Source organism: Erythrolamprus reginae, chromosome Z (genome assembly GCF_031021105.1).
Source record: "Erythrolamprus reginae isolate rEryReg1 chromosome Z, rEryReg1.hap1, whole genome shotgun sequence".
In the NCBI taxonomy this organism is placed as follows: Eukaryota; Metazoa; Chordata; class Lepidosauria; order Squamata; family Dipsadidae; genus Erythrolamprus; species Erythrolamprus reginae.
The window spans coordinates 16,449,133-16,462,587 of record NC_091963.1 but is presented as its reverse complement, the minus strand read 5'-3'; the positions used below and the strand labels follow the sequence as shown (position 1 = coordinate 16,462,587).

Genomic DNA, 13,455 nt, shown 5'->3' with positions numbered 1-13,455 from the left:
GCACTTTCATTACATCTTTACCCAGAAAGGCTCAGGGAAACTTGAATTCAAAAACACAGCCCAGAGTTGCCCCTGCACGGCACCAAGGGAGTCTGACAATCAATCAGTGCATTTCTTGTACAGGAGGCGGCCCCTGGGGCGGGGCCTAAGAGAGGGCATAAAACAAGGAACTTTTAGCATCTCTGCCTTTTTTTCCCTCTTCACCCAACATCTGGAAGCATATGATCCACCTTTTCTGTTCAGGAGCTCATGCCATGTGCCCCTGTCCCCCATTAAACCTTTTTTTTTCCAAGCAACTTCCATGAATCCAGTGCCTTTTCCCCCACTTGGAATAAACTCAGAATAATATTCCTTACAACAGTAGCCAAACAGACATGCCAATTTATGGTATGAAGTATAGAAGGCCTATACCTCAAGTCTTCAGCAGAAAAGAACAGAAAGGTGATTTGGTTCATCTGTAGAAATCTCTAAAATTCCTCATGAAGGAATCTTACCAATTGTCTAGGTACAGTAGTACCTCTAGATACGAGTTTAATTCGTTCCAGAACCGAGCTCGTATGTCGATCAACTCGGATCTCGAACGAATGCCTTTAGACTTTGTTTTTCCCCACCGAGATAACCAGAAGCAAGGATTCTTGCGCCATCTAGTGGAAGCTCGGCTTGTATCCCGAATTTGAGCTCGGCTGTCGAACATAAATTTCGCTCCTGTAGTGGCTCATAACTTGGAATACTCGCATGTGGAGCAGCTCGTATCTAGAGGTGCTACTGTATTGTATAAGTCAGTGATGGTGAATATTTTTCCCCTCAGGTGCCAAGAGTGTGGACTATCGTGCATGCGCGAATGCCCATACCCATAATTCAATGCCTGGGGAGGGCAAAAACAGCCCCCACCCATTGAGGGCCCTCTAGAGGCTGGAAACAACCTGTTTCCCAACTTCTGGTGGGCCCAGTAGGCTCATGTTTTACCCTCCCCAGGCTCCAAAGGATACCCTGGAGCTGGGGGAGGGTAAAAGTGCCTTCCCAGAGGCACTCTGGAAGCCAAAAACACCCTCCCAGAGCCTCTATGCAAGCCAAAAAAATCAGCTGGTTGGCACACACATGCATGTTGAAGCTGAGTTAGGGCAGCATCTCATGTGCCAGCAGATATGGCTCTGCGTGCCACGTGTGGCACCCGTGCCATAGGTTCGCCATCACTGGTCTAGGTAGTCTTCATTCATTGGCCATTCAAAGTTAAAACAGTATTGAAGGAAGGGGGACTAACAGTGGATTATTGCAGTTCCAGCCATCACAGTGAACGAGGAGTTTGGTAATTGCTTGCAGCCAGCATTCCATAGCACCTTTACTATTAGTCTATGGCCATGTTGCTTAGCAACAAGCCTACCAGTTCCAATTAACTTCAGTAAGCAAGGATTGTATTGCTTCCTGAAGCAATTCTATAGAAGTGCTTCAAGCATCATCAAAACACTTTTGAAAATCTACAGGCCTGTAATTGTTTACTGACAAGGTAGCTTTTAATCATTTACATTTACTAGAACTGCCTTAGTCCTTGGGGCAGGGATGGGCTCCACTTATTTTTGCTATTGGTTCGCATCGCAACATTTCACATGTTGCCATCAGTACGCTGATGATACTCAGCTGTACATCTCCACTCCATGTCCACTCAGCGAAGCAGTGGAAGTGATGTGCCGGTGTCTGGAGGCTGTCAGGGTCTGGATGGGTGCCAACAGGCGCAGAATCAATCCAGACAAGACTGAGTGGCTGTGGGTACTGCCTCCCAAGGACACTTCCATCTGTCCGTCCATCACCCTGGGGGGGAATTATTGACCCCCTCAGAGAGAGTCCGCAACTTGGGCATCCTCCTCAATCCACAGCTGACATTAGAACATCATCTTTCGGCTGTGGTGAGGGGGACATTTGCCTGGGTCCGCCTGGTGCACCAATTGTGGCCCTATCTGGACCGGGAGTCACTGCTCATGGTCACTCATGCCCTTATCATCTCGAGGTTCGACTACTGCAATGCTCTCTACATGGGGCTACCCTTGAAGAGTGTTCGGAAACTTCAGCTTGTCCAAAATGTAGCCGCGCAAGCAGTCTTGGGCCTTCCAAGAAATGCCCATATCTCGCCATCACTCCGCGGACTGCATTGGCTGCCAATTTGTTTCCGGACACAATTCAAAGTGTTGGTTATGACCTATAAAGCCCTACATGGCATAGGACCAGATTATCTCCAAGACCGCCTTCTGCCGCACGAATCCCAGCGACCGGTGAGATCCCACAGAGTTGGTCTCCTTAGGGTCCCATTGACCAAACAATGTTGGCTGGCGGGACCTAGGGGAAGAGCCTTCTCTATGGGGGCCCTGGCCCTCTGGAATTAGCTCCCCCCAGAGATTCGTACTGCCCCCACTATCCTTGACTTCCGAAAAAGTTTAAAAACTCATCTTTGCCACCAGGCCTGGGGTTCCTTAGACCTTCCCCCCTGACCGATGAATGCTTAGTTTGACTGCGGAATGAATGATATTGATAATTTTTAATTAGAATTTTAAGATTGCTTTTTTAAGGTATAATTGGATTGTTATTGTTTCCTGTTTTTTCTGTACATGCTGTGAGCCGCCCCGAGTCCTCGGAGAGGGGTGGCATATAAATCCAATTAAATCCTAAATCCAAATCCAAATCGCAACATTTCACACGTGTACGTCCCCTTGTGCAATATGGCTTCCACGGATGCTCAGTAGGAGGAATCAGCCCGAAACACAGCTAAGGAGCTCATCAGCTGTGCTTCAGGCGAAGAAATAAAGTTCAGTATTAATCCAGAGGTTGGTGGGAGGGCCCTTTTTCAAGCAGCGGAAGAGGAGAAGCCATCCAAATGGAATTTTTTTTTTAAAAAAGATGGCAGCGCCCATGGATTGGTACCCACCTAATTGCATCCGTCGCCATCATGTCACCAGTGTGTCATTATTGGTTTGGGTGATCTGGTCCGAACTGGGAGGAACCCACCCCTGCCTTGGGGGTGAAAATGAATGCAATAGGTAAATAGAAGAACAACTTGCCTTGCGCATAAACTCCCTCCCAAACTGACTTTACTAAACACCTACTGTTTTGTCCTAGGAAGAGTCAAGTTCAGCTTGACAAGGTGTAAAGATTAGGTGCAAAACTGCAGGAGAACAAAGGACACTAAACCTTATGATTATTTATATATTTATTTATTTAGATTTATAATGCATTATTTTTTTTCTGGCTGGATCACATATATATGTCTTTATTACACAAAACTATGCTTCTGAGTGTAAACACTATCTGGTAAAAGTGCAAAAGACAAACAGCCTCACACTGAGTGCATAGAACAGGTTTTGGACAGATTCATAAGGAGCACATTGGTAACTAGGTTTGTTTTCGTTTTGTTATTTTTTTGTTAAGTTGGGCACTGGAGCGTCCCACTCTTGAGGATGAAGCTAAAAAGTAACCAGGAACGGATAATATTGTGAATGTTTTTGCTTCCCACATAAAGTGCTGGTACAATAACTTACATGTTACAAAAAGAAGCTGTAACACATACTCTAAAGCACTGCTGATGCACAATGGAGACAAGAGTTCCAACTTAGGGGACATCCCGGCGTTGCAGGCTCAGGCTTCGCATGCCTTTGGTCTCACCACATGCTCCAACTGGCCTGAGTCAGAAACATCATAGCTGGCCTTGTATTTGGCCAGGATCTTCATCAGAGGACGCATTTTTAACCACCATTGTTCCTTAGGAATCCGGTGCCTGTGGATCAAAAGAGGGGAAATTGTCATTAAAAATTTCTCTATCAGAATAGAATAGAATTTTATTGACCAAGTGTGATTGGACACACAAGGAATTTGTCTTGGTGCATATGCTCTCAGCGTACATAAAATAAAATATACATTTGTCAAGAATCATGTGGTACGACACTTAATGATTGTCATAGGGGTCAAATAAGCAATGAAGAAGCAATATTAATAAAAATCTTAGGATATAAGCAACAAGTTACAGTCATACAGTCAACATGGGAGGAAATGGGTGATAGGAATGATGAGAAAAACTAGTAGAATAGAAGTGCAGATTTAGTAGAAAGTCTGACAGTGTTGAGTGAATTATTTGTTTAGCAGAGTGATGGCGTTCGGAAAAAAACCTGTTCTTGTGTCTAGTTGTCTTGGTGTGCGGTACTCTGTAGCGACGTTTTGAGGGTAGGAGTTGAAACAGTTTGTGTCCAGGATGTGAAGGGTCAGTAAATATTTTCCCGGCCCTCTTTTTGACTCGTGCAGTATACAGGTCCTCAATGAGCTTTGCACTGACTTTTATTCTTAGACAGTCACAAAAAGTGATCAGATAACCCTGGGACAGTGCAATAATCATAAATACATAAGCCTGAATTTTGATCATGTGACCATGGGCAGTATCGGGTTACTACCAGTATGGATAATGACGGCGCACTGGTAGCGAAATAGAGCTGCGTGTGTAGCTTTGCTTCTGCAAGGGCATGACCGTGTCCCAGTGAAATTTTATGCATGCACAGAAGCAAAAAAATCTGGAAATCTCACATCTGTGTGCATCTTTTCACAAGATTTTTCTTCCTGCGCATGCACAGAAGCAAAATCTCACTGGGACATGCGCCCGCAGCAGAAGCAAAGCTGTGCATGTTGTGCACCACTAACAGCAGAATCGAAAATCCACCCATGACTATGAGAATGTTGTAACATTGTGAAAAATGAACTTAAGTGACTTTTTTTCAGGGGCGTTATAACCTCTGTCACTAAACAAATGCTTGTAAATTCTGTAATTCACAGAATGGTGTGGAGTAAGCCCTTCTTAATGGTTTGTGTGTGAACCCAAGTTTGTCCTGCTTAAGCAAAATAACCTATGGTTGAAAGCACCAACAGACTGAGTCAAGCCACTGGTCATTCTGACACTAGCCAAAAGTCTTGGAGAAAACCCAAGTTAAGACATCCGTAAGCAAGATATACATGTAAACAACACCAGGGGCTTAGAACCAGCGATGGGCTGCTCCAGGTTCAGCAAACTGGTAGCACTGCACACCTATCTTGAATGCTTTTGTGTAGAAGCATCGTGCATGTGACCCAGTAGCAATGGGTTTTAGAACCCATTATTGCTTTAAACAAATGTTCACAACAGCAATAGCATTTAGACTTATATACCGCTTCATAATGCTATTACAGCCCTCTCTAAGTGGTTTACAGAATCAGCAAATGAGGACCGACATTGCTGGAGGCAATTTGCTTATTCTCTGTAAACTGTTTAGGGAGGGCTGTAAAGCACTGTGAAGCGACATATAAGTCTAAATGCTATTGCTAATAAGTGAATTTTGTAACTCAAGGATGAGGCTACCTCTGAAAAGCGTTTGGAAACTTCAGATCGTGCGGAACGCGGCCGCGAGAGCCATAGTGGGGCTTCCTAGATTCGCCCACGTTTCTGCAACACTCTGTGGCCTGCATTGGCTGCCGATCAGTTTCCGGTCACAATTCAAAGTGTTGGTTATGACCTTTAAAGCCCTGCATGGCATTGGACCAGAGTACCTCCGGAACCGCCTGCTACCGCACGAATCCCAGCGACCGATAAGGTCCCACAGAGTTGGCCTTCTCCGGGTCCCGTCGACCAAACAATGTCGTTTGGCAGGCCCCAGGGGAAGAGCCTTCTCTGTGGCAGCCCCAGCCCTCTGGAATCAACTCCCCCCGGAAATTAGAACTGCCCCCACACTCCTTGTCTTTCCTAAATTACTTAAGACCCATCTATACCGCCAGGCATGGGGGAGTTGAGACACCTTTCCCCCAGGCTTTTTTTATATTTATGTTTGGGTATGTATATGTTGTTTGCTTTTTTAAAATATGATAGGGTTTTATGTGCTTTTTAATATTAGATTTGTTTTCGCTTGAATGTTGTTTTTATTATTGTTGTGAGCCGCCCCGCGTCTTTGGAGAGGGGCGGCATACAAATCTAATAAATTGAATTGAATTGTGTTGTGATTCAGTCTGAGGCTCCTCAGGAAACGGCTGGAACTCTGCCGGCTCCATGCTCAGAGGGGGAGGACGAGGAACAGGAGGAGGAGGAGGACCAGGCAGACGGGGAGGAGGAGGAATGTCAGACCGAGGAAGAGGGAGAACAGCCTGAGACCCCCGGGGGGGAGTTCTCCCCAGCGAGTAGCCTGGAGTCCTTAGATGAGAATGCACAAGCCATCATCGATATGAGGCAGAGAAGAGCAGCACAACGAAGGGGACAATTAGCCAGGTATTTCCATCCCTAATAGGCAACAGCTGGGTTTGGGTGTGGTTCTCCCCAGAAAGGTTGAAAAGGCAGGCCCGCCCTTCCTGTATTGTGGAGAGTTATCTTGTGGGAGTTCTGTGACCTTGCTTCGATCCTTGGCGTCTCTGATCCTGGCTTGTGGCCTTGAAGGCTGAAAACTTGGGGGAGGCGTGGATTTTATTCTCTACAGTGGTGTGTGTGCCAGCAAGAAGCCTGCTGTATTGTCTGGCCATCGTGACTCTTCTGTGAAGCCTCATAGCATTCCAGTTTGTAAGAACAGTTTTTGTTCTCTGTTTGTTTTCAAAGAGATAAAGTGACTTTGCTTTTTACCAGCATGTCTGGCTGCTTTTTTCAGTTGGTGTTGAAGTCTGGGGGCACCCAGACAGAACAGAATTGAATATACCGTTTTATCGTCTTTTCCCTCTCTGTGATCTTTTTTAACTAATGGAGACCTGCAGGCACATAGGACTTCAATCTTGCTAACTAGGATTTAAAAGATCCTGGTGTGGGCATCAGGCCTGGGTTGGGTTGTTTGACAATTATACAAAGAGTTTGACCTACACAAAGTCAGTTTCATCCTGTAGCATGATCACAGGCTGGAAGTCCAGATTTCTCTTACGCATCCCTAGAAGGCACACAGTTTCCGGACTATTGGCAAACACCTTTCCTATGGAGGGGACAAAAAAAAATTGCTTTAACCACAGGAAGTGTGACAAAATAGTACATACCAACTGCAAAGACTACATAAGGAGGGGGAAAGTGTTAAGAAGAGCCCTCACAGTGTGCTAAACACTGTGGGTCAGCTATTAAAATAGTACAGTGTTGAGAACATAAATGGGAATTACGAAAACTTGGAAATTAAGATGAGCCAAGCAAGGGGAAGGTGATAATTAATAATGAATACATGTTCAAAATTAGTATTTTTTTAAAAAACAGAAGAACTTTTTCAGCACTAAGGTTTGTTTTTTTCAGTGTTGATCTAATTGAAAATCCATAAATATGTTACCTTCTTCTGTGTTCCATGAAGCCATTGGAAGCAGGGAGAAACAAGAAAGAATATTTGTGACTAAATAAATTTGGTTGCCTATTATTTATAAGACATATCCTGGAGCCTAAAAACCTGGGGAGAAGGAGAGTCCTGAGCAAGGAGCATATTGATTTTCATTCTATTCTTAAAGCTGGGGCAGACTTCTTCATCATTGCATGTGAGGGATATGTCATAAGGGGATGGTTGCCTAGATGGGATGTTGTTAATGGGTCTTTTTAATACATAAACAAAATTTAAGGTTCTGGTTGCTCAAATAGCAAATCACAGAATAGGAACTCGGATCAACCAATAAGCATTCAAGGCATGCATCACTAAAACACACACACACACACGGTTGGGATCAGTCAGATGCTTATGTTGTCTTGCCTGCAGTCCTCTGCAGCCTCCACTTACACAATAACTCTTTCACAGCAGCATATGCATTGATGGATATTGGCAGTTATGTGAAATTGTAAATTGGACTTAACTGAGAGTTGTTGGGAGAGGGAGGGGTCACTTTGTTTGCCATTTTGAGCTCTGAATGGAAGGCAGAACAAATGCGTACTTTTATAGAATTCCATAACATTTTTATAGGATTAAAGCTATAGATATATAAAAAGACTAATTTTTTTTTTCAAACTTGGCAACTTAAAGATATGTATAAAACAATGTTGAAAGTGCAGAAAAGAGCAACAAAGTTGATTAGAGGAGTAGGAGCTAAAAAAGAACTGGGTATGTCTTGCTTAATGAAACAAAGAACTGGGGTGTGTGTGCGAGGGGAGGTAATGGCAGTGTTCCAATATCTCAAGGACTGCCACAAAGAAGAGAGAGTCAAGCTATTCCGCAACACCTAAAGGCAGGACAAGAAGCTAATAGAAACTCATCAAGGAGAGAAGGCAATCTTGAAAGATAGAGCAATCAAACAACAGAACAGCTTCACTCCAGAAGATGTGGGAGGTTCATCATTGGAGGTTTTTAAGAGGAGATTGGACAAATTTATCGGAAATTGTATAGGGTTTTCTTCCTGGGCAGGGGATTGGACTAGAAGACCTCCAAGGTCCCTTCAAATGTTGTTATTATGTTATCCATGCGTGTACACAAGCAAAAATGGCCAAAAATAAGATAAGTGACCTGCTCTGCCACCGTCTCCCCACCCTGCCGCTTGAAGCAACTTTGCTGCTTGTGCCCCCTTGCCTGCCGCTCATAGCGGCTCTGCTTCTTGCACCTCCCTGCCCTGGTGCTCGCAGCGCCTCCGCCATTCACAGCCCACTCAGCCCGCCCCTTACCTTTTGGGGATTCTTCCACCTTGCTCGCGAAGTGCAGAAGGGGCCATGCTAAGAAGATGGCATGCAGCATGGGGAGCTGGCCCGGCAGCCCCGAGCTCCGGCCACACAGCCTGCTCTGTGCTCTCTTGTGCTGCAGGCATCTCTCGGCATGGTGATGGTGCCCCAAGCAAGTTGTGGCCTTCGGGAGCATAGCGCTGCTTCCAAAGGTCACGACTCAGGATGCCATCGCTATGTGCACTGAGAGATGCCTGTGGTGTGGGAGGACAGAGAGCAGGCCACGAGACCAGAGCTCAGGCCAGCCGCTGTTGCTGTTGACCCCAGCTGCCTCTGCAGACACTATGGCATTTTGGTTGCATGTGTGCAGCAACCAAATATTGTGCAAACCTTCAGTCAGTGACATTTGGGCAAAAATGGACAATTTCTTTGCTTCTGCACATGCACAGAAGCAAAAAAAATATATCTGGTGATTTTTACTGGAATCTTGCTGGTTGCACATGCACAATAGCTGGTAATGGAGCTGCTACCAGAGCAATGTTCCCTCCAATAGAGGTGGAGAGCAGGGCCCAACCCTGTCCATAAGTAAAAATGGAATGGGGAGAATGTGTTCTATAACAATGCTGAGTAGAGGCAAAGGAAGAAGGGAATGAGAAGATAGAGACAAGTGAGCCAGTGATGGGACATCAGCAAAGTGATTGAAGGAAAGAACAGGAAGAACAGAACAAACCCAGAACAGAGCCAGATGGGTTCACTCGTAGCTCATGAAAAAAAAAATGGCATAAAATAGGGATGACACATGCAATCACTTTGGATTATTTCTGATTTTTATTTTGTCCCAAAGCAAGAATAATTAAAAGATCCTGTTCTTTTATTTGTTTTGTTTATTTTTGCTGACATTTAGCCTATCTGAAAAATTCTAACAGAACTTTCAGAATGGGACAGTCTGCTTTGGATTTAGAATAAAATCTCTTATCTCATTTTATGGACATTCCTACTAGATATTATAACATAGAAAATACATTTTGTATTTGTGTCTTCCGTGCTCAATGAGCTTGAATGTTTTCCTGCAGAAGTTGCCTATCAATGATATGGATGGAATATAAATTTAATAATAAAATAATAAATAATAAAATAATTTTTAAAATCCATTTAATTTACATGATTCCCCTGCTTCCCAGATCTAGTGGAAGTTTGCAGCTGGTTTTCTAAACTATTGCATGAAATGCATCTAACATTTCCTTACCTCTTCGGTAGCTTTGTTGCAATTGCTTCGAGATCCACAGCATAGCTTTTGCTGCTATTTTTGTCCCAAAATTTCTATCAAATGGAGAAGGAGCACCACCCTGTGAAAATCAACACAGTTTAACAATGAATTTGCATTTCAATTTTTTTTTTAGAAGGATGGGGTGGGAAAAATGAGGAGGAGGATGTGTTTAAAATTAGAAAAATGCACAACTGTAGAAAAAGAAGCACATTAATCTAAGTGTAGCTGGTAAGCACCTTGTTGCTAAACAAATGACTGTAAATATTCCCTGTAGTTTAAAAAACTTTTTGTTTGCAAATAAAATGACTTACTATATGAAGGTGCTACCAGAATCTTTCAATTTTATACTTGCACAAGATTCGTTATCTCACATTTAGCCACAGAATGATGCATAGCCCAGTGCATTCGTATTTTCCAGCAGGAGATTATATAGTTGCATTCTTCATTCCTCATTTCAACTTGGTGCCTATCCCCCATCCCCAGCCATCCTGGAAACGTGAACTCCTACAATTCCCAGCAGCACTGGCTGTTGATAACTTTGGAGATCAGTAAGCAATAGCATTTAGACGAATGCTTCATGGAGCTTCATCCCTCCATAAACAGTTTACAGAATAAAGATATTGTCCCCAACAGTTTGAGTCCTCACTTTACCAATTTCCAAAGAATGGAAGGCTGAGTCAACCTTGAACCCCCCCATGATCAAGATAGCCTGCAGTAATGCATTCTAACCATTGGGCCACCATGGCTCTCTCAAAGAAATAATTGGAGTCTACTAGTGTTTTAACTTTTAATGTCTTTTACAGAGTTTGTTAGTTAGTGCTAGAGTTGAAAGGACATAACTAAATAGTCAATCAATATTTATTTATTTATTTATTATTTGGATTTGTATGCCGCCCCTCTCCGAAGACTCGGGGCGGCTCACAACAAGTGAAACAAATCATAATAATCCAATTAATTAAAATATTTAAAGATTTAAAAAAACCCATATACTAACACACACACACACAAGCATACCATGTATAAATTAATGTGTAATATATACAGTGCAGTGATGGAATTCATTTTTTTTTTACTACTGATTCTGTGGGCATGGCTTGATGGGTGTGGCGTGGCTTGGTGGGCATGGCAGGGGAAGGATACTGTAAACCTTCCATTCCCAACCCACTCCAGGGGAAGATTTCTGCAAAATCCCCATTTCCTCCCAATCAGCTGAGACTTAGGAGACAGAGAATAGATGGGTGTGGACCAGTCAGAGGTGGTATTTACCGGTTCTCAGAACTACTCAAAATATACCCCACCAACCGAGCGAACTGGTCAGAACCTGCTGAATCCCACCTCTGATACAGTCTAGCGCAGAGGTCTTCAAACTTGGCAAGTTTAAGACTTTTGGACTTCAACTTCCAGAGTTCTCCAGTCAGCTATGCTGGCTGGAGAACTCTGGGAGTTGAAGTCCACAAGTCTTAAACTTGCCAAGTTTGAAGACCTCTGCTCTAGAGAAATATGCTATTTCAGTGAGAATCATGATCAGATGATCACTGTGGCTATATGGATGATAGAATATTTTCCTTACATATCATGATAATTTTCATTTATTCTGGTTTATTTCCTTAAAAAATATTGGCCTCAATAATCCCTCTAATGTTATAAAACGGCGCGTGGCAATTGGAAACTGCTGTGCGCTGTTCTCTAGTCATGTGCACAGGCATCCATTCACGCAGCTTCCAATATGGGAAAATGGCATACAGCAGTTCGAAACTGCCACGTGCAATACTCTCATTACATATGTGTCTGCGCAGCTGCGCAGCTGCACAGCTTAGAGGGAACACTGATTGGCATCTAGTCTTTTAAGAGCTATATTTTTTGGGTTGCTTATGTCAGCTAGGACCTGAACTAAAGTGCAATAAAGTCACAGAAGAATAGCTCCTGTTTTTGTAGAATGAACAGAAGCCATTATACAAAACAGAAGCCATTCTTCTGTGACTTTGGCTTCTATTCAATGATGAAATCCTTACAACTACTTAACAACTGCTACTCAAAAAAAAGGACTGAAATTACTGGAGGATATTACACTTCTCTAATGCTAAATTAAGCAGCAGCAACAAATAACAGCCATCTAGTCTGCAGACTTGAAGTGGACACTCTGCTTGCTGTTAAAGATATAGAAAATGTAGCTGCTTTTCTACATGGCTCCAACCAACTAGGGCCATTTGTAGTGCTATTATTAGGTTAAAAGAAACATTCCAACAACCCTCTTGTCCCAATCTGGAGTACTTAACCATTCTCACCTGCTGCATATGACCCAGCACATTCTTTCGACAATCAAAGACCCCTTTGCCTTCTTCCGAATAGAGCTGATAAATGAAGTCAGTTGTGTAGTTCTCGCTACTATTTTCATTCCTGTGTAATCCCCAAAAAGCATGGCTTATTTATTTGTCACAGTTTTTTTCTATACTACTGTATATCTGTACAAGTACTTTGGGAAGGTGAAATGGGATTTTTTTGGTCAGCTTCTGTAACGGTAGGTGAGAAAGACCTTGAGAGGCATGACAATCAGAAAAAGACCTTCCCATAGATTGTAAAGCAGATAGTGGGAGATTTATATTTTCAAACTTGCAAAATTCAGATAATAAAGCTGCCATCCTTATTATTAAGTATAGCTAGCTCACCTGGTCTTATGGCCTGTCTCGTCTACTTGTGAAGGCTGACATCAATCTTGCAAGTCTGAAACTATAATCCCCCCACCCACACTATAGTTTGAGAAGCTTGGGAGGGTTCCCTCTCTGAGCCTCTTTTTCTATCCATTATGCAGCTGAGGGATATGCCTTCTCTGGTTTGACCTTCCTTTAGGTAGCAATTTTCACCTCATCTCTTAAAGGCCTTTCTTACATGCCATTACCATTTCCCATTCCAACAATGCCCTGAGAGAGAGACCTGCCTAGTTTGAAAGAGCAAAAAAAGAAAACCCACAACCAAAACCCAGAACAAATGTCAATTTACAAGGTAATTGCTCTTCAGATAAATAATTGATTGAGATGCATTCTTCACTCTGGCTGAAGACATTATCAACTACTACAGCTACTTCTCTTCAAGAGATAAGTTTATCTCTTTATGTAGAAGAAGACTGGCCACAAAAACAGCATGAGTCAAAGTAAAAAAAAAAAAACCAACCCAACAACGACAAAATAATCAGCACATGGCCAATCTGGGTATTGCCAAGAGAGCACAGGGACCAACCCTTGTAATTGAAAGAGATCAACTTGCCCATCCTACCGCTTTGTTTTTTTACCATACACCACTGAACAACACTCTAGAATAGTGTTTCTCAACACCTAGCAGCCTTATGATTCAGTTTGAAGTCCACATATCTTAAAGCTGAGGTTGAGAAAAAACTGTTCTGATATAAATGGAATAAACAACAAAAAGTTATTGTTTTTAAACCTGTTATTAAATGGCAGTACCAGGGTTCTGATGCATCTGTTATTCACCTGTAATTAAATGGCAGTACCAGGGCTAAGGAAAGGGATTTGGATTAAGAACAAAATTCTGCCTTCTCTGAAGTGGAATTACTTAATGATCCAGCCAGATACTGTCTCCTCTGCCAGCCAGG

General features: G+C 43.0%; 1 protein-coding gene across 9 annotated transcripts in view; it reads right to left on the bottom strand.

Annotated features, from left to right (window-relative positions):
* Positions 1-3,184: 3,184 nt before the first annotated feature.
* PFKP (phosphofructokinase, platelet) overlaps positions 3,185-13,455 on the bottom strand; it is a 99,520-nt gene continuing 89,249 nt past the window's right edge. For 5 of the 9 annotated variants that reach the window (XM_070729168.1, XM_070729169.1, XM_070729173.1 and 2 more), the window contains 4 exons: positions 12,134-12,245; positions 9,828-9,927; positions 6,836-6,941; positions 3,185-3,760 (listed from right to left, as the gene is read on the bottom strand). In XM_070729168.1, coding sequence (XP_070585269.1) covers positions 3,622-3,760; positions 6,836-6,941; positions 9,828-9,927; positions 12,134-12,245 — 457 coding nt within the window. In that variant the 3' untranslated portion in view covers positions 3,185-3,621. Of the gene's footprint in view, positions 3,761-6,835; positions 6,942-7,660; positions 7,839-9,827; positions 9,928-12,133; positions 12,246-13,455 lie in introns of those variants that run through there. The other 4 variants (XM_070729174.1, XR_011556920.1, XM_070729171.1 and 1 more) reach the window with 4 other exon arrangements.